Source organism: Gossypium raimondii, chromosome 11 (genome assembly GCF_025698545.1).
Source record: "Gossypium raimondii isolate GPD5lz chromosome 11, ASM2569854v1, whole genome shotgun sequence".
Taxonomy (NCBI): Eukaryota; Viridiplantae; Streptophyta; class Magnoliopsida; order Malvales; family Malvaceae; genus Gossypium; species Gossypium raimondii.
The window spans coordinates 7,778,076-7,801,206 of record NC_068575.1 but is presented as its reverse complement, the minus strand read 5'-3'; the positions used below and the strand labels follow the sequence as shown (position 1 = coordinate 7,801,206).

Genomic DNA, 23,131 nt, shown 5'->3' with positions numbered 1-23,131 from the left:
ACAACTACAAGAAAATAAATTATTTTTGTCAATTGAGTACCGAAATTTTATTCAGTTAAATGAAATAAATATAGTGATATAATGTTTTAAGTAATTTTATATTCCGATAATGGGATGTAATAAATACTTTGAATCAAATACGGTTTTTTATTAAAATATTATGTACGTAAATAATCAATTTCGAACTGTAAACATCGGTGATGTTATTTCCATTGACCTTATCACCTCCAATTTTAAAGAAAAAAATAACTTTTTTGGGCACCACCGTTGCCATTCGTATCACCTGACTAAAGTATAATTATATAAAACGTTTAGGGACCTAATGAAGCAATTACCCTTTTTAGATTGGAGGGGAAAGCAGTGACGTCAATCCTCTGCTTTTAAACGTTTTGTCTATTTACATGTTAGGTTTGTATCTTTTGAAATTAAATTTAAATAGCCCTTAAAGAATATAAGAATTTTAAAGACTCTTACTTTTTACTTGAGGAAAATTATTGAGGGATATATTTGGTAATTTAAATAAGAATTTTATATAGTTTTTTAAGTTTATGTTCTTAAAAAATAATAAAATTTGGAAAAGGTTTATTTTTGTTATTCTTGTATTCTTTAAGGGCTATTTAAATTTAATTTCAAAAGGAGACGGACATAACATGCAAATAGACCAATAGTTTAAAAGCTTTAGGGTGAGTTTGGATGGGCGATTGGGTGCGGTGCGGTGCGTTTAACTTACTTTTTGTCTCACTCTACAATATTGCTACAGTATCTAATATCACCGCCACTGTTGTTTTTATACTAACCGCAGATAAACACACCTCCCATCCAAACTCACCCTTAACTGGTGCCGCCAGGGGAGATGATGCCACTGCAATTTCCATCCAATCTAAAAAGGGTCATTGCTTCATTAGGTCCCTAAACTTTTTATATAAGTATACTTCAGTCCGGTGATATCAATGACAATAACGGCACCTAACAAGATTATTTGTTAAAAAATTGGAGGTGGTGACGCCAATTGCAATGACGTCACCTACGTTTATTGTTCAAAAGAGGTTATTTACATACATAATTTTCAAAGTGAGTTTTTTTTATACATAATAAAAAATTTTGGGTGTTTTTATAAAAACCCCCCACCTAAATGATATAAAATTGTACTTGGTATAAAATATAAATTAATGGAAGTCCAAATTACAAATTGATCCTCTTGCGGTACAAAGAAAAATTAAAAACACCGTTGATTCCCTTCCGCACATGGTTTTCTTGTTTTCCTTTTAGCAGTCGCCGACTTGGTTTTCTCTTCTTTCTTACATTATATATAAAAGGAAAGACTTTTCATTGCTTCTCACCACAAAAATCCTTTCTTTTTCTTTAAATCTATCTCTAAAAGAAAAAAAAAAAAGAGCTTAATTTCTGTGAAAAATGGTGGAACCTAAGAGCAAGATTGAATCAATAAGGGAATGGGTCGTTGATCACAAGCTTAGAACTGTTGGTAAATTCTTTTCTTCTTCAGTTTTCGCATGGATTTTTTTAAAAATTAGTGAGGATCTTAATGCTTTTGTTTTTTTAACAAAAGGGTGTCTGTGGCTGAGCGGTATTGCGGGTTCTATTGCTTACAATTGGTCTCAACCTGGTATGAAAACCAGCGTTAAAATTATTCACGCTAGGTAAATCTTGCTCTCTCTTTTTCCCCTTCTTTTAATTTCGGATTATTTCTTTATAATTTTGCTTTATTTGGGTTTCTGAAATTATGATTCATTTATGTTGTTTTGACAAATCTGTATTCGGAAGTAACGAAATTTTGCCCTTTGTCTTGGTGGCTGGAAGATTGAAGGGGTTTTATTTATTGTTCTTTTGCAAATATTGCTCTTGTCTTTCGTTTTGATAATTTCACAGCGGTTCAAAGCATCATTGTCGTATGGTTATTTTGGGTTTTTAAACTTGTGTGATTATTTGTGTTTCTAGCTGTTGGTTTCAATTAGATGAGGCTAACATCTCCATCACCGGTGTTAATTGAATTAAATTATTCTATATTAGGCCCTAACTGATTGGGATCTTATACCTATATATATATATAGGTATCCATATTGTTAGTAAGATATGAGAAGAAATTTGGGAGCCCTTCATGAGGTCTAAGGTTTCAACTTTTTCTTATGGAATAGAATCAGAGCTATGGTGGTGTGCTATTTTGCAGAAGGTTTCTAAAATCCAATTAATTGGCCTTCAAGAAGAGCTAAAAGACTATCTTTTTAACGATGAAAGAATTTGAAACCATTAGAGTGAGTTTAGTTTAGTTTATCATGAATGTAGTCTTTTGGGATATATGTTGAAAATACCCTGCCCTTTCACTTCTGATTTTGGTTGAACTTCAATTTGATTCTTCAAGTTTAGTTGAAGATCACGTGCCTAACAAGGAATAAAATTGGTTGAGAAGAGAGGGTCTCTTGACATGCACAAGTTACATACCTCTTCAAGCTTGTCCTCGACTCTTGTTTTACACCGATGAGGTCTCGAGGTTTTGGCTTTAATGGCTAGGCTGATGCCTTGGGAATTTTGAGATCTTAGGTTCAATTAGTTTGACATAAGTTCATAGGTTAAGTCGGGGCTGCATTGTTGAAACTGACTTGCATTTTTTGATACTGACCTTGTAAACAGCATTCCAGGATTTTACACCCTGGGTTTTTACATATTGTGCCTTGTTGTTAACTCATTGCTCTCTGCCATTAATTCAGGTTGCATGCTCAAGCCCTTACGTTGGCAGCGTTAGCCGGTGCTGCAGCTGTGGAATACTATGATCATAGGAACAGAGCCAAAGCTGATCCATATGCAAAGTTCCTTCCGGCTGATGGATACTCGCACAAGGATTAGAAGACTTGGATAGGCGTTTAAAGTCTGTAAACATACTCTGTTTAATAAAGTTTTTTTATTTTATTTTTTCTTTTGGTTGTGTATAGAGGCATTACGTTTGCCCCTTCACATCACATTCTTTTCAACTGTTCCCCCTCTAATATACCTGTGGTATAGTGGAGTTTGATACAGAGGATTTACAGAAAAGAATAGCCTTCTTTAGCAGCAGTGATCTGTTTTTGTTTGCCCATGACACGAGGGTAATTATATTTCTGTATAAATATGGTATTAATATCATATAAATAATCTCCACTTGGCTCGAGATGTATGATCATCTAAACCTAAGCTTATTTCAGACTTGGCTCAAGATATATCATCATCTACAAACATAAATGGAATTAGAATCAAAATCAACAACATTTGAAGATAAATTTGTATTTATATATTTAAGCCATTTGGCGAAAATAGTTATAGAAAATTTTGCTAAATATTTTCAACCGACTCGTAGAAGTACATGTTTTTGAGTCAATTTTCTGAACTCTTTTATACAAGTCTGAGAAATGGTATAGATACTTACTGATATTCGGAAACTTTTACCCATATAAGTCTATTTCTACTGATAAAGTATATTTTTACTCGTACAAGTCCACTTGTACCCACGTGTATTATGAGTTGTGAGATTTTTATTGATACAAGTCCACTTCTATCATACAAGTTCACTTTTATCTATAAATCTTGTGAGTTGTATCGATGCAAGTTTGTCTGCAATGCTTCTACCAGCTAGAAACTATTCTCGACTAGGTGTGTTTATAGTTCAGTTAAAATCGAATTAACTAACCAAATTAATCTAATTCGGTTAATCAATTGGTGGTCGAATTTAATCCGACCAAACATCGATTAATAATTTTTTAAAATTGAAGTTATTGGTTAATTCGGTTCAAAACTGAATAATTAATCAAAAAAAATCATATACATTATATATAATATATATCAGCCCACCTGGGCACCCCCAACCCAAGCCCCACCATAAACCCAAATACCCAATCCAAATATGCATTTATAGACCCAACCCAAGTCAACTTAATAATTAATTTAATTATAAAATTAACTTACATTACATAAAATCCATAAAAACTAAAAACAAAACGTCGAATACCCCTAATTCCTAAATATACAAGCCCTAATTTGAAATGTCCCAAAATAAAAAAATTTCTAATGCCAACTACCGACAGCCCGGCATGCTCACCAGTCACCACCATCCGAGGAGAGAGTTCCAAAATCTCCCAAATCACCCTCGTTCAAAATCATGCTTCCTCTCCATCGTTTTTAACCTTAAAATACGAAATCAAAAAACCCTTAACCCTCGTTAGAAAAAAAAAAGCCTAATCCATCCAAATCCATTAGTTTAGAACCAAATACAAAGATCTTTCTGTCTAAGCCTTGCGTTTCATTTGGCTTTTTTAATTTATAGGTTTGATTTTCTTTGATTTGTGGGGTTTTTTCTTTTATTCTCTTGCTTTGGTTTGATTTTTATACTTATTTATTATTTTAAAAGAGCTAGTGTGTGTCTATCTATGGATTTCGTTAAATTTTTGTTTGGACATTGTCTTATTATAGTCATGATCCAATTCTGGGTTCCTTTTCTTCTTTTTCGGTTGCCATTGATGTTGCGATTAGTCTTTAATTTGTTGCTTTTCTCTCTACTTTTTCATCTAGTGTTTGGTTAACTGACCGAAATAACCAAGATATTTCATTTCGATTAATATATTTAAAAAAAACTTCGGTTTGGTTAACAGTTAAAGATTTTTACATTTTGGTCCATGGTAATTTGGTTCGGTTATTCATTTGAACACCTCTATCCCCAACGACTATAAACGATAATAAATTTTTCCCTTATTATATATACACATAAAGAACTCTTCAAGATACTAAAGAAAAGCCTTCAATTCTTTATTTTCTTCATTTTCTCTTGTACATATCTTTTCTCACTCTCAAATCTTTATATTTAGGGTTTTTATTTGCAAACACACGCCTACTAGAAATTTATTGTTAGTTTGTTCATATTCTCTTTGTTGTAAAGAGCATACTTAAGACTTTTGAGGTATAAAATCTTAAGTAGATTGTAAAATATTTCTAGTTGAGCCACAAAAGCTTAAAGAATTTTGGTTAAGCCATAAAAACAAAAGGAAATGTTCCATGCAAAAAAGATAAAATTGTAAAGGTTACACATTTTTCTTGAAAGGGCGAGGGTTTGGAACTTGTTAAAAATGTTAGAGAGTAATCAAGATTTTTCATGGATGATTTGCGACAATTTCAACGAAATCTTGTACTCGTTTGTGAAGGAAAAGGCTTACCAAGAGAATAGGGACGTATGAAGGAATTTCAGAAGGTGTTAGAGGAATTTCGTTTAAAGGATATGAGTTTTTCAGGTCATTGGTTTACTTGGGAGAAGGGAAATTTGCCAGAGACAAACATTAAAGAAAGGCTTGATAAAGGAGATGCAAATACTGAATGGTTGACACTATTTTCAAATTTTTCTGTTAGACACTTGCCACATTCTTTTTTTGATCATTGCCTACTGTTTATTCAGACAAAACAAGATCATACGAGGAAAATAAAGAAAAGGTTCCGTTTTGAGGCATAGTGGGTCATGGAGGACTCATGTGAAGAGGAAGTGAAGCAACTATGGACATGCAGTTCAAGTAGAGTGGTTGATAGACTTTATGCTATAGGAGTTGGTTTACAAAGGTGAGCAGAAGGGATAAAGAAGAAAAGAGCTAGTTTGTCAAAAAAATTAATGAGACGATTGGAAGAACTTGACAGATTGGAAAGAAATGATGAGAACATGGCAAAATTGTTTGAGGTAAAGCTACAAATGAATATGGAAATTAACAAGGAGGAGAGGTTTTGGGAGTAACGAGAAAGGGCGAATTGATTAAAAATGGGGAACAGAAATACAATTTTCTTCTATAATTTTGCTTCTCAGCGGAAATGAATGAATCGTGTTGATGGACTGGAGAGTGATAATGGTCAATTGGTAACGAATCCAAAGGAGATGGTTAAATCTACAAAAAAGGTGTTTTGAAAATATTTTTTCATCACAAGGGGTTAGTAATCTTGACCATATTCTTTCAAGAGTTGGAAGGTGTATCTCTGAAAGCATGAATCAGGCTTTAATTGCAAATTACACTATAGTGGAGCTTGTTCTTGCCTTGAAAGGTATAGAGCCAACGAAAGCCAGCATTAGTAATGGACAGTTTCCCTACTTTATTTTTCTAAAGGTTTTGGCATATTTTAGTAGATGAGGTAGGAAAGTTCTGCCTTGATATCTTGAACCATGGAAATTCAGTAGAGGCCCTAAATATGATAAGTATTGTGCTAATGCCAAAAATATCCCACCCAACAAACCTCAAGAATTTTAGGCCAATCAGTTTGTGCATAGTTTTGTACAAAGTAATATCAACGGCGGTTGCAAATCATCTTCAAAAGTTCTGGAGGTATGTATTGATAAAGCCCAAAGTGCTTTCGTTCTGGGAAGATTGATTTCTGATAATATTCTCATTGCCTGTGAACTTATGCATACTTTCAAACAGAAAAGAGTGGGAGGGAAATGAAGTTTGACACTAAAACTTGATATGAGTAAAGCATATGATAGGGTGGAGTGGGTCTTCCTAGAGCAAATGATGTGAAAAATGAGATTCAATAAGTCATGTGTGGATCTTATAATACACTGTATTAGCTCGGTCTCATATTCGATATGCCTTAATGGAGAGGATGGGAAAGTTTCAAACCAAGACGGGGCTTACATCAAGGTGATCTGTTGAGCCCGTATTTATTTTTAATTTGCAGTGAATGACTTTTCTCTCTTATGAGATTAGCTATTCAAGAATGAGCAATAAAGGGAGCAAGGGTAAGTCGTAGAAAACCTTTTATCTCTCACCTATTGTTTGCTGATGATTGTATTTTATTTGGTGATGCGACAAGGAGGGGGCACATATAATAAAGAATATTTTGCGGGAATATGAAAGTTATTGGGGACAATGCATAAATTTCAAAAAATCACTTGCTTACTTTAGCTCAAATGTTTCGGAGCAAAAGAGGGAAGTGGTGTCATCTATCTTCAATGTTAGAATTTCGAGAGACCTAGAGAGATATTTGGGTTTGCCTAATATGGTGGGCAAGAACAAGTAAAGGACTTTCCAAATCCAGAAAGATTGAATGATAAGTAGGGTTAATGAATGAAGCGTAAAACATCTTTCACAAGAAGGGAAATAAGTCTGTATAAAATCAGTACTTCAAGCAATTCTGACGTATTCAATGGCTTGTTTCTTACTACCAAATTCGATTTGCAATGAATTAGATAATATTATTGGAAAAATTCCGTGACAAAAAAGGCATGGCAAGCGAGGAAGTGTGAGTGGAGGAAATTGTGCAATATGGAAGAAGATGGGGGTTTATGTTTTCGTTGCTTATCAAAATTCAATTCTTAGCGAAACAAGGTTGGCGTCTAATTTGTTACCCAAATTCTTTACTGGCAAGATCATTAAAGGCTAAATATTATCCAGAATCAAATTTTTTTGAATGTTAGGTCAGGCAATTTACCTTCTTATGCCTCGAAAAGCGTGTGAATGACGAAAGGTCTACTAAAGAAGGGTTTGTGTTGGCAAATCGGATCAGGAAAACAAGTCTTAATTTGGGAAAATAAGTGGGAGCTGGGTGCTATTGATTTCAAAGTCCAACAACGAGAAAATAATCAGCATATTTGTTATGTGTTGGATTTAATTGATTAAGCCACTAATTGTTGGAAGGAAGGAAAGGCTAATTAAAGCTACCTTCAATGAAGAAGAGGCTGACAATATCTTGTGTATTCCTCTACTATGCACGCCATAAGAGGACAGGCTAGTATGACGAGGCGAGACTTTTGGCGAATACTCAGTAAGAAGCAGGTATAAAATTCTATTACAAGAAACACTCTCGACTACTCTCAACAACGAACAACATGTTTACAAAAATTTTTACAAAAAATTATGGCTCTTGGATCTACCGTCTAAAATAAAAATCATGAATTGGATAATTTTTAACAACTATCTGCCTACTCAATATAACTTGTACCAAAGGAGGCTAGTGGGGTTTGCAAATTGTCATAAATGTATAGGCGAAGTGGAAAATGCTAAACATGCTTTCCGGGACTGTATAAATGCAAAGGAAACCTGGAGAAAGTTAGGTATTACTTGGCGATGGGAACTAAATGAAGGGCAGTTTAGAGACTGGATGTTATACCTTTACAATAATGCCTCAATACAACAATGTCGAAAAATAGCTTGTTCATTCTAGGCTTTGTAGACAACAAGAAACAAATAACTTGATGAGGGGATTCTTTAAAACGAATCAAAAATTGATTGCTTTATCACAAATTACGTACAAGAATTAGAGGAACTTAATAACAGGTTACCTAGACGAAGAACAGAGGGAGAACGTTGGAGACCGTCAGAGTAGTCATTTGTAAATATAAACTTCGATGTTGCATTTCACAAACAAAGTATAAGTTCATGCTCGGGGATAGTGGTCAGAGACTCAAGTGGGAGGGTTCTAAATTTTACCATGCGCCTAAATGAGCACATACCAATTGGGTTTGCAGCAGAGGCGATTACTTGTGTCCAGGCGGTTCAATTAGGGCGGATCTAGGAGTGGTGAGGGCTGAAATTGTAGGTGATGCATTATCAGGCATAAAGAAGGTGAAATCAAGAAATATAGATAAATCATAAATCAATGCCTATGTATTAAGTGCACAAGTGCTAAGTTTTGGCTACGAAACATGCCTGTTTAGACATACCTCAAGATTGACACACAAGGTGGCGCATGTATTAGCAGTGGATGGGTTAAAAACAATAGGGGGTACTTATCTGCCAAATGAATTTCCTCGGTCAGCTGCGATGGAGGCGGAAGAAGATTGCCGATGGATATTGCCGAGAGAATAAGTGGTGGGGTAAAGACTGCATGGTTTGACAGAGTAAATGAATCTGGCAAATTTGACAAGGGGTTTTCAACGTTAAAAGGGTCTAATGAGCGAAACTCCGACCAAAATAGTCCTTTAACAAAATAGAGTGGATGGGTAGAGGGGGTACCTCAGAATAAAGTCGATTGAAGAAGACATCGGCGTTTTAAGAAGTTTTAGACTATTAGGAGAGGTGCCTCTGATTCTGTCACAAGTTTTTGACAAAACAATCGACCAGTCAGGAGAACAGGAACTGCTGGGATTTGAATGGATTTGAAAAGAGCTTCGATCGTTGAAATGGCTGGCTTTTAAGTTGGTCTGCCGTTCGGGGTTTTCTTTTTTGTTTTTGGAAACTATTTAGGTTTCTTTAGGGCGGCGTTTTAGCTTCCTGTGTGTTCTTTTTGTACGAAAATATTATTATTTTATTTTTATTAAAATATTTAAATATATATATAGGTTAAAATATAGTCAACGGGTCAAAATACGGGTTAAAAATACTCGAGACCATTGGCGCCACTGGTCGCGCCTATCAGATAGGCGCCATTGCCTCCCCCTGCGCCCCTCTGTCCTGCACTAAAATATTTTTTTGTTATTAATTATTATTTATAAATTGTTTATGTTTAGTGTTTATGGTTTTGGGTTGATATGTTGTATGAATGTAATTTTTTTTATAAATATTTTAAAATTAATTTGTTAGTAATTTAGGATTATGTTATAAATTGTTGTGTTTGTAATTATTTTAAAATTAATTTATTAGTAATTTAGGATTATGTTATAAATTGTTGTGTTTAGTTTAGTATTTGGTTAGTTTTTATTAATGTAAAATTATTTTGTTAAATATTTTGTTAGAAATTTATTATAAATTGTAATGTTATAGTTATTTTGTTCAACCAGTTGCACCTGTCAGATAGGGTCCACCAGTCGCGCCTACCAGATAGGCGCCACCTACCCCATACCATTTTTGTATCTCTACACAAGTCATATACTAATCCGGAAAAAAAAATATAAGTACATGCCTATGAGAAAGGCGTCACTAATAAAATGATATTTTTTAAAAAATAAAAAAAATATTTTAATATACAAAATTGGTTGCGCCTGTCAGATAGGCGCGACCCAAAAAAAAATACTATTTTCGTATATAATCCAACTGACAACCTATTTCAGTATTTAATTTTTATAAAATTATTTAGGTAAATTAACCTTTTCTTGCTTTGAAATAAATGAAAAATAATCCTTGGTTGAGATATATCAAGATGGTGGAGGTAGGCAATTAATGCCGAATTATTATAAATCGAATTGTTTAAGCTTTTCTTCTCTTATCATTTACAAAAGTTTATATAAAATTTTAAAAATTAATTTATCCTCTCTTGGTATTTTTAGGCCTAACAATCTAGATTAAAATTAAAATTTACACATTTGTAACTACAATTTATAACAATGTAAACCAAAATTCACACTTAAAACCTTTGTCAACAATATTTAGACTTGAATTTGAAGACTTAGGACTATTGGTCAATGCTAAGATTTCATTGGTTTGATTTGTAATTTTAAATTGGTTTAATATATACTTTAGTATGTAAGTTTAATCTTCTTTTCATATTTGATAAATTGTATATATTTTAGTATCTAAAGGTAATAATATTAACTTTTTAGTGCTTGGTTTGATGAAAATTCGAATTAGCATTAACTTTAATCTAATTAACTCTAAAACTTGAATTAAACCACATCCATTAGACTCTATTTGACAAATTAAATGTAAAATTAAACAAATTCACAACATTAAATTTATTCTATTAACAAAATTATGAAAATTCAAACTTAATAATATTAGCAATTAGCATTCATCAATTCAATCATAAAACTTGAAGTAAACATTATAAAGTTAACAATAGCTATCTTTGGATAAGAAGATATATAACTTTTGTCAAATACATGTACCATATTGGACCAAAAATAACATAAGTATCACACTCGAAAAAAATGTCAAAATCAAGTACCAAATGATGTATTAACCCTTTTAAATTCTATAAATTTATTTATATATTTACGTGGTTAATTTAAGTTAGGTGGGTAATTTTTAATATATTTTATAAAATATGTTATGTTTATATTATTTCCAATATTTTTTAAAAGATATAATAATTTATTTGGTTGTTTAACTTTACAAAAAAAATATTTTAGCATTTTATTTAATGTTTAAGTAGTTTTATTTTTTTAACTTTGTTTAAATGTGTAATTTAATTTATGGACTTTGATTAATTATACACATTTAAAGAAATAAATATATACATTTATTTTTATAGTTGATTAAGATAAGTGTTTGCTTATGCAATACATCAATATAAAATTATACTAATTCGATAATGTTAGTGATTTGTAGAAATTGAATATAATTAAAATTTTATGTATAAAATCACACAAAATTAAAATTTATGTATTACATTGCACATTTAATCAAAGTTCGTGTATAGTTTTGATATTTATCTTTCTTATTTATTATTTAAATTTTATTTATTTAAGAAATATTATTTTGGTTGTATTATTTACCTTTGAATGAAATGTATAACCTAATAATTAAATTTAGTTGCTTTTAGAATAATTTAAGTTGTTACCTTGTATTTGCTTTTAATGTATAATACAATTTTTTTGAGTTTTTAAATTATTGTGTTTGTATGTTGGACTAACAATTATTGTTAATGTTATTGTTAAATTAATCTAATTTTTTATATTTTGTCAATACCCTTCAACCTCTATTTTGGGATACATATTTATATTAATATTTAAGTATCTGATGAGTTAGTATAATTGGGAACCTATTAAATTAGGAAAATTACTTAAATATTTTTTCGTAATTAAAATAAATTATATTATTCGATGGTGTTTTAATCTTTTTTATTTTACTTATTTAAAAAAATTAATAAAAAATTGTATATGATAAAATTTGAACTCACACCATTAACCATTAACTTTATCGCTCAATTAAAGTTTTATTACCTTTATTATGTATACTTTATTATCTGTATCAATTGTATATCATTACTATTATTTAAATCTCCACTACAAGAAATTAAGTTTTTAGCAGTGTTTTTAGTGGCGTTTGGACTGAAAACGCCGCAAAAGTTATACATTAGTGGTGCTAACCGAAAAACGCCGTAATAAGTAAAGCAATAGCGGCGTTTATGAGAAAGACGCCGCAAAAAGTAAGCAATAGCAGCTTTTTTTCATAAACGCCGCAGATATTTATTGAATTTAACTTAAAAGGCGTCGTTTTGAACGCCTCGAAATTCCTTTAGTTTTTTTCCAAATCAAATTTCTTCGAAAGCCCAAAATTATTTTTCCCAAATCCCTTTATTTCTTCCCCAATTTCTTTTCCCTAATTTCCCCCAACGGATCAAAATTCCTAACTTTTTTCCCCAAATCCCCTCCTTTTTGTCATCTTTCAAATCCTAACCCTTTTCTCTTCTGTATAAATTCTTCACCAGCAACAGCAACAAAAAAATTCTCATCGCCATTCTTTTCGCCGAAACCAAAAAAATTCTGGTATTTTTTCATTTCATTCTATTTTATATATATATATTTTTTAATTCATTCTATTTTTCAGTTAAGTAAGGTTTCTTTCCTTTTGTTAAGAGGAAAATATGCAGCAGCCTCCACAGTTGATGAGCATCACCACTGAGAAGATTCAAAAGGTTTTCTTTTTTTTATTCTTTTACAGCATTGCCCCCCTTTGGTTTTTTTTTTATAAATTTATTCTTTTATGTATATGCATTTTGGTTGACTGGATATTTAATGGGTTTTCTATTGATGAGTTTTGCATGCATTGTTTACTGTATGTATTATTTGTAATCAAATTAGATATCTCTAAGATTCTTGGCGTTCTTCATCATATTTACCACAGTTTCATGATCATGTCATTTGTTTTCTTACTTGGAAAAGTTAAATTTATTCTCAACAGTTGATTTTCTATTAAAGAAACAAGCATAATTTGTTTGAGAAAATTTTCTATTAAAGAAACAAGCCAACATAAATTCTTGTTTCCTCCAAATTATAAAAATCATTTACCTTTTTGTTTGAGCCTAATTTGTTTTTGTTTAAAGGACATATATATATACATAAACATACATTACATGTATACATATACATGGTATGTTATGTGGTGCACTTTGTGCTTTTTAGATTTTGGGTGATCATCGAGTTGTGAATACACCTTGGCATCAGTTGTGCTCAAAATGATTCAAACCTAAGAAGTGACTTAAAATGATTCGAAAATGACTCAAATGATGTTTAAGTTAAGTGCATTGTGTTATTATGCTGGTTGGATGCTTAGAAAATTGGGGAAATAGGAACATAAGTGTTTGATTTACTAAATTTTTTAGTAGCATTGTTTCTTTTTCTTTTTTCCATTTTCCTGCAAATTCCTGATTGATGCTTGAGATATGATGTAACCGAATCTTTGTTTAGCATTTTATAATTTGATCAACTTTTAAAAAAAATTAATTTGTGGTTCGTCCCTGTGGGAATCTGATTCATGCTTTTTATCCTCGATTGTTGAGTGTTGAAATGTGCTTGAAAATTGGAATTTTGAGTTTAAGTAACTGGTTTTCAGTTCACTTATTTAGTTTCTTATGTGATTAAAATAGCGACATATAGATATGTTTGTGAAATTTTTTATTGTTTTATTAGTCATGTATTTCGTTAGTGTAGACAAGGCTAGCATAGTTGAGTTTTTACGTCAGCAAGTTCTTGATATAGAGCACGGTTTTGCAGGGTAGTTACTGAGCTCCCAATTTTCTATTTCTTTCTTTTTTTGGCCAGACCGAATTAAGAAGGCCAGAGTTTGTAAAGGTAATAGCAGTGAATTTCACCCTTATATTTAAAACTGCTGCTTTCTCTTTGCTTGATATTTGATGCTTGAAAATATTGCGATATGCTAAATACAACACATTTTATCTGGTGGATACTTTGAGAATAGAGGTAAATATCAATAGGCTGTTTAGTTGTAAACCTTTTTGCATGCTTTGCCATTTCATGAAATTGAAGATGAGTGACAACATTCACATTGCGCATGCTATTGTCTTTCAATTTAAATAAGGGTGCACTTCTGTTTTTAAAAACACAAACTTGGACATCCGAATTTGTTGAATTAAGCATATAGGGTTTGGGTGCTAGATTTATCACGTCTTGTTTGTTGTTTAGATTTGGCAACATGATAGTATTGGAAAACAACCCCTTTCCCCTTTTCAGATGATTTGTTTTTTTGAGTATTTTTTCAGTTCCGGAGGTCTGACTCTTGCGTTGGGTTTGTCAAATGCTTGGTTTAAAATAAAGAAAGAAGCCAAAGGTTGGAAAAAGAAAGGGTAATGTTTGGAAGGAAGTTAGCTCTCCTAAAACTTAAAATGATACAAAGTTAAATAATTTATTTTCTTTTTTTTCCCTCTATAAATATTGTGATATTGTCATGATAAAAAGCAAAAATATAAGTACATTTGTTTTACTTCCTCTCCACTAATATTTTAATGATAAAAAATTAAAGTCATTAGTGTTTCTTATTTTTAAATGGGTTAACATGTAGTTTGTTCTCTAGACTTGTTCAAAAGTATCTAATCAGTATTTGAATCTTTTTTTTCTTTTTTTGGATCTAGTTAGTAATTGGACTTGTATTCCATCACCTATGTTGATATTGCCACACTAATGTCATTAGTTTATGCTAATAAGACACTAATAGCCAATACGATGGGGACACATGGCAGCCTCTCTGTATGCCATGTGGCAGACATAAATTTAAAAATATAAAAAAAAATATAATTTTTGCATCAAGAATGAACTTAGACACATGATTATCCAAATGCATCCAAATTTGAACGCTTTAGTTATCTATATTCATTTTAAATGTAATTTTTTAGTTCTTTTAAATACTCCCCGATTATTGTATTAGTCAAGGAAGATGCTAATGTTTTGTTTATATTTTTAATTTTAAGAGATTAAATTGTAGTTTTATCATGTTAAATGTATGATTTCATTTTTTAAAGGATTAAACAATTTTTTAAGAAAGTCAAAATATAATTTTACCATATATTAATTTTAATTTTAAATTTTTTGAAGAAATTTAAAAAAATCCATTTTTGGAACAAGTCCCTTCCTGGACTTGAATTTGCCCTTGTTTAAAGATAAGAAACATATTAATCAAGCACTTTGTCATAAGTTGATGTAAAGTTACTAATACTGCGTTTTTCCTCACTATTTTGACATAATTTATGTTGTTTTGATGATGGTTTTCTTTTCGAATATTTTTAAAACAAATATTTAATATCTTTAATAAAAAAAGTAAAATAATCAATTTAAATAAGTAACTTCATTATAATATCTTATTTTATTGATATCTTTATATTTAATCCATTTTTATTATTTATTTTAGTTTTGATTCTAAATTTTTATTTTTATTTTTATTTTAAAATTTAAGATAACTTGAGTTCTAACTTTTGGATTTATTTATCTTTTCATAAAATACGTAACATAATTTTAGTTTTAATATTTTTGTTTTAAATTCAAAATTTAAATTGATCGATTTTAATGTGTAGTATAAAGTTAAAAAGTTTATGTAAATTTAATTTTAATATTAACTCAAAATAGATGAAAAATTAAAAAACATTAACTTTATTAACGTATAATTATTAATTTATTAATTTTTGTCTTTTAAGTAAACATAAAGGTGATAAAATTAAAAGAGTATAATTAAAGTGTTAAAATTTAAAGATGATAATCATAACTTACATAAACATTTAAAGAATAAAAAGAACTTTGGATCATAACTTACATAATTCATAAATATATATCATATCATAACTTACATAAAACTTTGGATTAAAATATATAAAAATCACGAAATTTGGGCAACACTATTGTTTTCTCTAGTCTTAATTATCTTTATAAATAAACAACTTACTGAATTAGTTTACACCCATTAGATACTTGATATGTATTATCTATTTGAGTACAATGACATGATTTAAATAAATTTAGAACACTTAAGTAACCGTAATTTATTGTCAACTTTAGACTTCAAGAACTATGAAATGGATAAGAGTTGGATGAATTTGTCAAGGGTAAGCAACGACTATCGAAATGGAGTACAAACTTTTTAAAATTTTTCATTTCAAAATGTAAGCCAAGAGAATATGATTATTTGCTCGTGTAAGAAGTGTGGCAACATCAATTGGCATATTCGTGAAGTTATCTACGAACATTTAGTTGTTGATGGCTTTATTTTGGGGTATAAAAAAGGATTTTCCATGGAGAGTGTACACCTCATAGAACCTCTTCAATGATTAATCCGGTTTATCCTTATAATGCTTACCATTAGTCTATTAGAGAAAATGACATGGAAGGTATGTTGCGGGATGCATTTAATATGCGCAGTAATAGTTTGCAATCGTTTCTACCTGAAATTATTGCATTCGATGATTGTGATAATGCTTTTACCGAAACAGAAAGAAGTGTACCTGATGAAGAGCCAAATAGAGAAGCGGCGAAGTTCTACAAGTTACTTAATAAAATGAATGAAAAACTTTATGAGGGATCGAAACTTTCAAAATTGTCCTTCTGCATTCGTCTTTTTCACTTAAAATGTTTGGGAGGATGAACCAGAAACTCTTTTACACTACTATTAGAGTTTTTGGGAGATATGTTTCCGTTTGCAAAAATCTTTCATTCATGCAAAAATATGAAGAAACTGATAAAAGATTTAGGCCTTGGGTACGACAAAATTCATGTTGCCCAAATGACTGCATATTGTATTGGGGTGATTGGAAAAACCAATAGTCTTGTCATGTTTGCGGTAAATCTCGTTGAATGAATAGGAATACAGAAGATTTGAATGAGGATAAAGGTATAGTCAAGAAAGAAGCCAATAAAGTTTTTACAATATTTTCCACTAATACCAAGGCTTTAAAGGCTTTTCATGTCATCAAAGACAACCGAGTCTATGAGGTGGCATCATGATCAACAAACTGATGATGGATTATTAAGGCATCCTGCAGATTCTTTAGCTTGGAAATAATTTGACAGTAAATTTCCAAGCTTTGCAAGTGATCCTCAGAATGTGAGGCTTAGGCTAGCATCTGATAGGTTTAATCCTTTTAAAATCATGAGTACTTCGTACAGTACTTGGCATGTAGTGTTTGTTCCTTACAATTTGCCTCCTTGGATTTGCATGAAGCAATCTTCTTTTATCTTATCTATGATTATCCCTGGAGAGAAAGGTCCCGGGAATGATATTGATATTTATATGCAGCCACTTATTGAAGAGTTGAAACAGTTATTGGCGGATGTTGAAACATATGATGTTTTGAGAAACGAGAACTTTTATTTACGTGCAGTTTTGTTGTGGACTATTAATGATTTCCTAGCTTATGCAAATTTATCTAGTTGGAGTACCAAAGAACATTATGCTTGTTCTTGTTGTGCGGCACAAACATGTTTGAAGTGATTATATAATGAGAAGAAATTCTCTTATATGGGGCATCGTCGGTGGTTAGATAGAAATCATAGATTTAAATTTTAGATGACTCAATTTGATGGTACTGAAGAGTTCAGAGAAGCTCCTGAGCAGACCATTGGATCTGAAATCTTGTTCATGTTAAAATATATCAATTTTAATTATGGGAAGATGAATCAACCACCCAACATGCAAACAAAGAGAAGATCGATGGAGGCGTATGTTGGCGATGTTGACCGGCAGATTGATGATGAATCTGATGAAAAGGATGATCCTAATGATGCGGACTTGTGGAAAAAAAGTATTTTTTTTAGTTTCCTTATTGGGAGCATCACATTTTGCGACACAATCTTGATGTCATACATATTGAAAAGAATGTTTGCGAGAACATCATTGGGACAATTCTGAATGTCGATAGAAAATCGAAAGACAATCTTTAGAGTCGACTTGATCTAGTTGACATGAGAATTCGGCGTGATCTTCATCCTCAATTACTTTCGAATGGGAAATCTTGATTGTCGCCTTCTATTTTTACAATGTCGAAGAAAGAAAAAGAAGTGTTCTGCACGGTATTGAAGGATATAAAGGTCATAGATGTATATGCATCAAATATATCTCGATGTGTGAGTCTTAAAGATCGAAGATTATATTTCCTAAAATCACATGATTATCACATCTTGATGCAAGATTTACTGCCAGTTGCTTTACGGTATTGTATGTAAAAAAAAGTGACGTCTTGTATAATTGAATTATCCAATAATGAAAGCTATTTGTGGCAAAGTTTTGATTGTTGAAGAACTTAAGAAAGTACAAGATCGAACCGCCTTGAATTTATGCAATTTGGATAAGATCTTTCCACATTCGTTCTTCACTATTATATTGCACTTGCTAATCTATCTCCCTAATGAAGCAAAACTTGGTGAATCAGTTTTCTATCGGTGGATGTATCCGATAGAGATGTGCTAATTTATTTGTAAAATTTTTGTTCATTCATGAATATACCTTTAGTTACAACTTTTGATAATGTTATATATCGTGTTTAGGTTCCTATGCAAGTTGAAGTCTTATTGTCATAATAAGCGTTATCCAAAAGGATCGATTGCTGAAGGTTTGGCAGAGGAGTGTATGACTTTCTGCTCTAGATATTTAGAAGATGTTGAAACAAGACTGAATAGACCAAGTAGAAATATTGGGCTCACTAATCATAACTTAGCCGAAACTTATATATTTCGAAGTTATGGAGAACCAATCGGTAAAGTTGAAATTACACACTTAGATGATAGATCTTGGGTACAAGTACATCGATATGTTCTTTTTCACCACGGTTCAATTGAATCATTACGCAAGTTAGTTTTAGAATTTGATAAATATTCATCTTTTTAATTTGTTCATCTTCTAACCAAATAATCCACTTTTTAACATAGTGAGTACAAACAAGTCTTGAAATCTCGTTCACGCTCCCGAAGATTACAACATCGAGAGATTCATAAGTTATTTAGAGAATCTTTTCATGAATGGTTAGGGCAAACGGTATGCAACTGAAACTTTCATTGACAAATAATAATGTTTTCATATAACATATATAATTAATCAATTTACTTTCGATTCAATAGGTTTGGAGTGGAAAGGATATCAATGACGAAGTTAAATGGCTTTCCCAAGGTCCGGATAGAGCAGAAAAAAGATATACTGCCTTCATCATTAATGGATTCAAGTTTCATACAAAATCTCGCAAAAGATTGAGGAGGACTCAAAATTGTGGAATAGTTGTTAATTCTTCAATTACAAGTTATGCTAGTGCTAGGGACAGTAATCCTGTTGAAGGAAATGTGGAGTATTACGAACTTCTTATTGACATTATTGAGTTAGATTACTATGGCAAACGGAAGATTGTCTTATTTCGATGTGATTGGGCTGATGTTAATACTGCTCGCGGAATTAAAAAAAATCAATTTGGTTTTACAATAATGAACTTCTCTCGATTAATTCACACTGGACAACAATTGATAAACGAGCCGTATGTATTTTCTTCTTAAGTCAAACAAGTTTTTTACTCGAATGATCCAACTGATAAGGGTTGGTACGTTGTACTCCGTAACACCCCTAGAGACTTGTTTGATATGGGCAATGGAAGTAGAGATGACATCGGCGAAAGATTAGAAACTTTGTCTTTTCTAGAACAAAACTTAAATGAAACAATCTTTAGTACTAGTACACAATTTCAATGGGTTCGCCAAGATGTCAATGGGTTCGCCAAGATGTGGATGAAGATATTTCTGAATCATGATGTAGTAAGATTTTACGATTTTTTAATTATATGTAATATTTTAATTTAAATCTTGACCTTGTTAAATATTTTAACTATTTTATATATACTATTATTGTTGTAATTAGTTACTAATATTTCAACTATTTTATGTGTATTGAAGATAAAATGCATAGAAGAAGATTGCGAGATCTAAGTATTATTCAAAATTCTCTAAATTCGAAAGAAACAAATAGTGAACAACATACTGCTATTGGATCTTCGAATGTTCTGAATACAGCTGACGAACTTGCAGAAATTCAAAGTAAATTTTAATTTACATGCATGTTGACTTTTATTATTGATTTTTGTTTCAAATTCTTATATTATAATATACCATTTTTTAGCTGAAAGTGGTGGGAGGCGCAAAACTCGAGAACGTACTCTATTAAAAGATTTATACGAGTTAAATTCTGTCGAGCGTATCAAAATAGATAGAAATTGTCATAGTCAGCCTATTGGATTAGAAGCTCGACTTTTAGCAGGATACTTGGGCATTATTGCACGAAACGCTAATCTGTTGCCTATCAACTACGAGTCATGGCATCATATGCCTGATAGTAACAAAAATGAAGCTCTCGATAATATTAAGGTAATAACGTAAATATAATTTATAATACTTTGGTTTAAGTTTCATTTATATTTACTTTCTAAACTTGTGCTATTTGCAGGAGAGATTTGCTTTAGAGGTCTAAGATAATTATGTGAAGAAGACATTAGGAAAAAAATGGAGAGACCATAAAAGTGCTTTAAAGAAGGAATATTTTAAGAAAAATATAAGCCTCAAAGAGAAATTGCGAAATGTCCCGTCGAGAATGCTGAGGTACCAATGGGAAAATGCAGTTAGATTTTGGAATTTAAAAATGAGAGGTATTATGTACTTTTAAACTCTTATAATTATTGCGATTTATATTATTTACTATATACGTAATAATAATTTCATAATGTAGGATTGTGAGCGAGTTGGAACTACAAGTAGGCAAAAACAAAAATTCACGCACACAGCTGGGTCGAAAAGTTTTGCTTCTGTAGCTGATGACTAGGTATTTTGAATTTATTAATTGTGTCAAATATTAATTACTTTCTACTAAATAATATTTTTCCTACTATATTGTAGGAATTGTCTGGTCAAAAACTTGGAAACTTTCAACTTTTTGACATTACACATAGAAAGAAAGATGGATCTCCTATGACTATTTAAGCTGCAGAAATTATGGTATATTTACTTAATAAAATTTGAATTATTTTAAATATTTATCATGTTTAATTATAATGGTTTAATTATTCGTTTGTAATGCAAATAATGTTAAGTTATGTTGCATTTGTTTTGATTATATATCTCGTTCCTAACTCTTTGATTGATTTATTAGGAGAAACTAAAGGATAAAAGGGCGGAGTATGAAGTGATTGCTTCAAGTGATAGTTCTGTTAATCTTGAAGACATTGATAACTGAATTATTACTGAAGTTTTAAGTCTTGAAAGGTATGGTCGGGTTCAATTTCAAGGATCTTTTATTAACCCAACCCAATATTTTAGATCCAGCTCGCAGCAATACATGTCTTCGGGGAATCAGGATCAAGCTGAAGTTCGGAGGTTAAGAGACTAGATGGCTCAGATGCAAGCGAGCATAGTTGAGCAAATTGCTCAACTTAAAGCGGAGGCAGTATCGAGAGAAGCAAAAACTCAAAGAAAATATGAAGAACTCCAAGTACAACTTAAAGCGGAGGTAGCAGCGAGGGAAGAAGAGGCAAATAGAAAATATGACGAACTCCAGCTACAGCTTCAGAATATGATGAAGATGTTTCAGCAGTCGCAGAATCCGCTATATTAGACGTTTGTTTTCTTATTGTAAGAACATTTTAACAATATAACTTTTGAATATAATATATTTTGTTATTTCATTTATTAATTTAGATCATATACATATTTCTTTCGTTGGATTTGAAGTATCATTTAGATTTGCAGTTTTTAGTTAGATTTGATGTTACAGGAAATTATGTTGACAATTCGGGTTCTATATGAATGAAAATGGGTTGGTAAAAATCTGCTAAAGTTAGTGGCGTTTTTCCACAAACACCACCAAAGAACATGACCTTTAGCGGCGCTTTTCAAAAACGCCGCTAAAGGACATGACCTTTAGCCAAGTTTTAGGGAAAAGCGCCGCTAAAGGTCATGTTCTTTAGTGATGTTTTTGGAAAAGCGCCGCTAAAAGTCATGTTCTTTAGCGGCGTTTGTGGGAAAGCGCCGCTAAAAGTCATGTTCTTTAACGGCGTTTGTGGTAAAGCGCCGCTGAAGGTCATGTTCTTTAGTGGCATTTGTGGGGAAAGCACCGTTAAAGGTCATGTTCTATAACGTCATTTGTGGGGTAGTGCCGCTATAGGGCCAAAAAAAACGACACTAAAAACCTGTTTTGCTGTAGTGCCCTGACTGAGTTGGTATCACGAGTCAATTAAACACCAATTCAGATAAAAAAATTTATCAAAATGTCCTGTAATTAAAATAAGTTAAATTATTGAAAGGTATTTTAGTCTTTTTATTTTAACAAAAATAATAATAATATAGGGGTGAGGTTTGAACTCATGTCAATTGAATTGGTAAAATCTTAAATTTACCATTCAATCAAAGATTGATGACAACATTATGATAAACAATTGAAGTGCATCTACTATTTTTTTTTGAACAATATCTTTATAAATTCTGATCATATATGCTCTTTTTGACACAATACCTAAAACTACCCATAACTCCTTCCCAGCCCATAAATAGGAGAATAATGCGCTTCAGCGCACTCAAACCCACGTTCTACTATATTGACAATAATGCTCATGCCAATCAAGCTAAGACTCAATCGGCGTGCATTTACTATTTTTAATCTAATGTGTTTGTGTTTAAAATTCGTTATACTTACAATTTAATTTAACTTTTTCAATTTTAATATCGTACATATTGCATGTGCTACTATTAATTAGTTTCAAACCATATGCTTTATTATTTATTTGTTATTTTTTAAACACACTTGAGTGTTCTAAATATGTCGTTTCCACACGCGTACACGTGTGATAGATATTCTCGTATTGATAAAGTTGTTCATTGAGCTGATGTTATAAATTAACTCGACACCAACTAAAATGAATAGCAACACCGAGATAAACGATTATAGTGCATTTAGTAGTCTTAATCTATATATTTACATATTTAAATTTTATTATTTATTATATATTATTATTTTTAAACACATATTTATATTTTAAATATGTGAGATAAAAGTTCTAACTTTTATAAAATTTTATATCCACAATTAATTTTAAATAAAATTAACCTATTTTTAAGTATAATCATTCCATATCTAAAATTAAAGAAGAAACAAACATCGATATTGTTAAATATAATTTTCATAACCCTAGAAACTTGTGCATTGCATGCCCAAAATCCATCTCCAAATTCATCATTTCATATTCTTGGACTCTCCTCTTTTCCACCCCCTTACTCCCTCCCTTA

The 23,131-nt window shown here is 31.3% G+C and overlaps 2 protein-coding genes and 1 long non-coding RNA gene across 17 annotated transcripts; 2 read left to right on the top strand and 1 right to left on the bottom strand.

Annotated features, from left to right (window-relative positions):
- The first annotated feature begins 1,231 nt into the window (after nt 1-1,231).
- On the top strand, nt 1,232-3,066 carry LOC105761058 (hypothetical protein). Its single transcript, XM_012578723.2, has 3 exons — nt 1,232-1,483; nt 1,568-1,658; nt 2,724-3,066. Exons 1-3 carry the CDS (start codon nt 1,414-1,416, stop codon nt 2,857-2,859), a joined length of 297 nt encoding a protein of 98 aa, XP_012434177.1. The 5' UTR covers nt 1,232-1,413; the 3' UTR covers nt 2,860-3,066.
- Nucleotides 3,067-3,894: 828 nt separating this feature from the next.
- Nucleotides 3,895-9,218, bottom strand: LOC105761059 (uncharacterized). The gene is made up of 2 exons (XR_008190844.1): nt 8,964-9,218; nt 3,895-8,858 (listed from the first exon to the last, which is right to left on the bottom strand). It is a non-coding gene; the product is annotated as an uncharacterized LOC105761059 (long non-coding RNA).
- A 2,892-nt stretch (nt 9,219-12,110) lies between these two features.
- Nucleotides 12,111-21,542, top strand: LOC105761060 (uncharacterized). Of its 15 annotated transcripts, none has more exons than XR_008191122.1 (11): nt 12,112-12,373; nt 12,464-12,522; nt 13,601-13,678; nt 18,752-18,857; nt 18,941-19,618; nt 19,757-19,897; nt 19,980-20,224; nt 20,304-20,502; nt 20,583-20,675; nt 20,750-20,848; nt 21,003-21,542. XR_008191122.1 is itself a non-coding variant. In XM_052624193.1 (8 exons), exons 2-6 carry the CDS (start codon nt 12,472-12,474, stop codon nt 20,325-20,327), a joined length of 534 nt encoding a protein of 177 aa, XP_052480153.1. In that variant the 5' UTR covers nt 12,111-12,373; nt 12,464-12,471; the 3' UTR covers nt 20,328-20,502; nt 20,583-20,675; nt 21,003-21,542. The 15 variants fall into 15 exon arrangements, 1 of the variants encoding a protein (XP_052480153.1); XR_008191120.1 differs by lacking the exon at nt 18,752-18,857 and adding an exon at nt 14,107-14,190; XR_008191126.1 differs by lacking the exon at nt 18,752-18,857 and having other exon boundaries at nt 12,111-12,373; nt 13,606-13,678.
- The last annotated feature ends 1,589 nt before the right edge of the window (nt 21,543-23,131 follow it).

Coding starts and splice junctions, on each gene's coding strand:
- LOC105761060 (XM_052624193.1), top strand. CDS start 12,472: ATGCAGCAGCCTCCACAGTTGATGAGCATCACCACTGAGAAGATTCAA. Junction 19,898..19,979: donor CGAACTTGCAGAAATTCAAA/GTAAATTTTAAT, acceptor ACCATTTTTTAG/CTGAAAGTGGTGGGAGGCGC. Junction 20,225..20,303: donor AAGCTCTCGATAATATTAAG/GTAATAACGTAA, acceptor TGCTATTTGCAG/GAGAGATTTGCTTTAGAGGT.
- LOC105761058 (XM_012578723.2), top strand. CDS start 1,414: ATGGTGGAACCTAAGAGCAAGATTGAATCAATAAGGGAATGGGTCGTT. Junction 1,484..1,567: donor TCACAAGCTTAGAACTGTTG/GTAAATTCTTTT, acceptor TTTTAACAAAAG/GGTGTCTGTGGCTGAGCGGT. Junction 1,659..2,723: donor GTTAAAATTATTCACGCTAG/GTAAATCTTGCT, acceptor CCATTAATTCAG/GTTGCATGCTCAAGCCCTTA.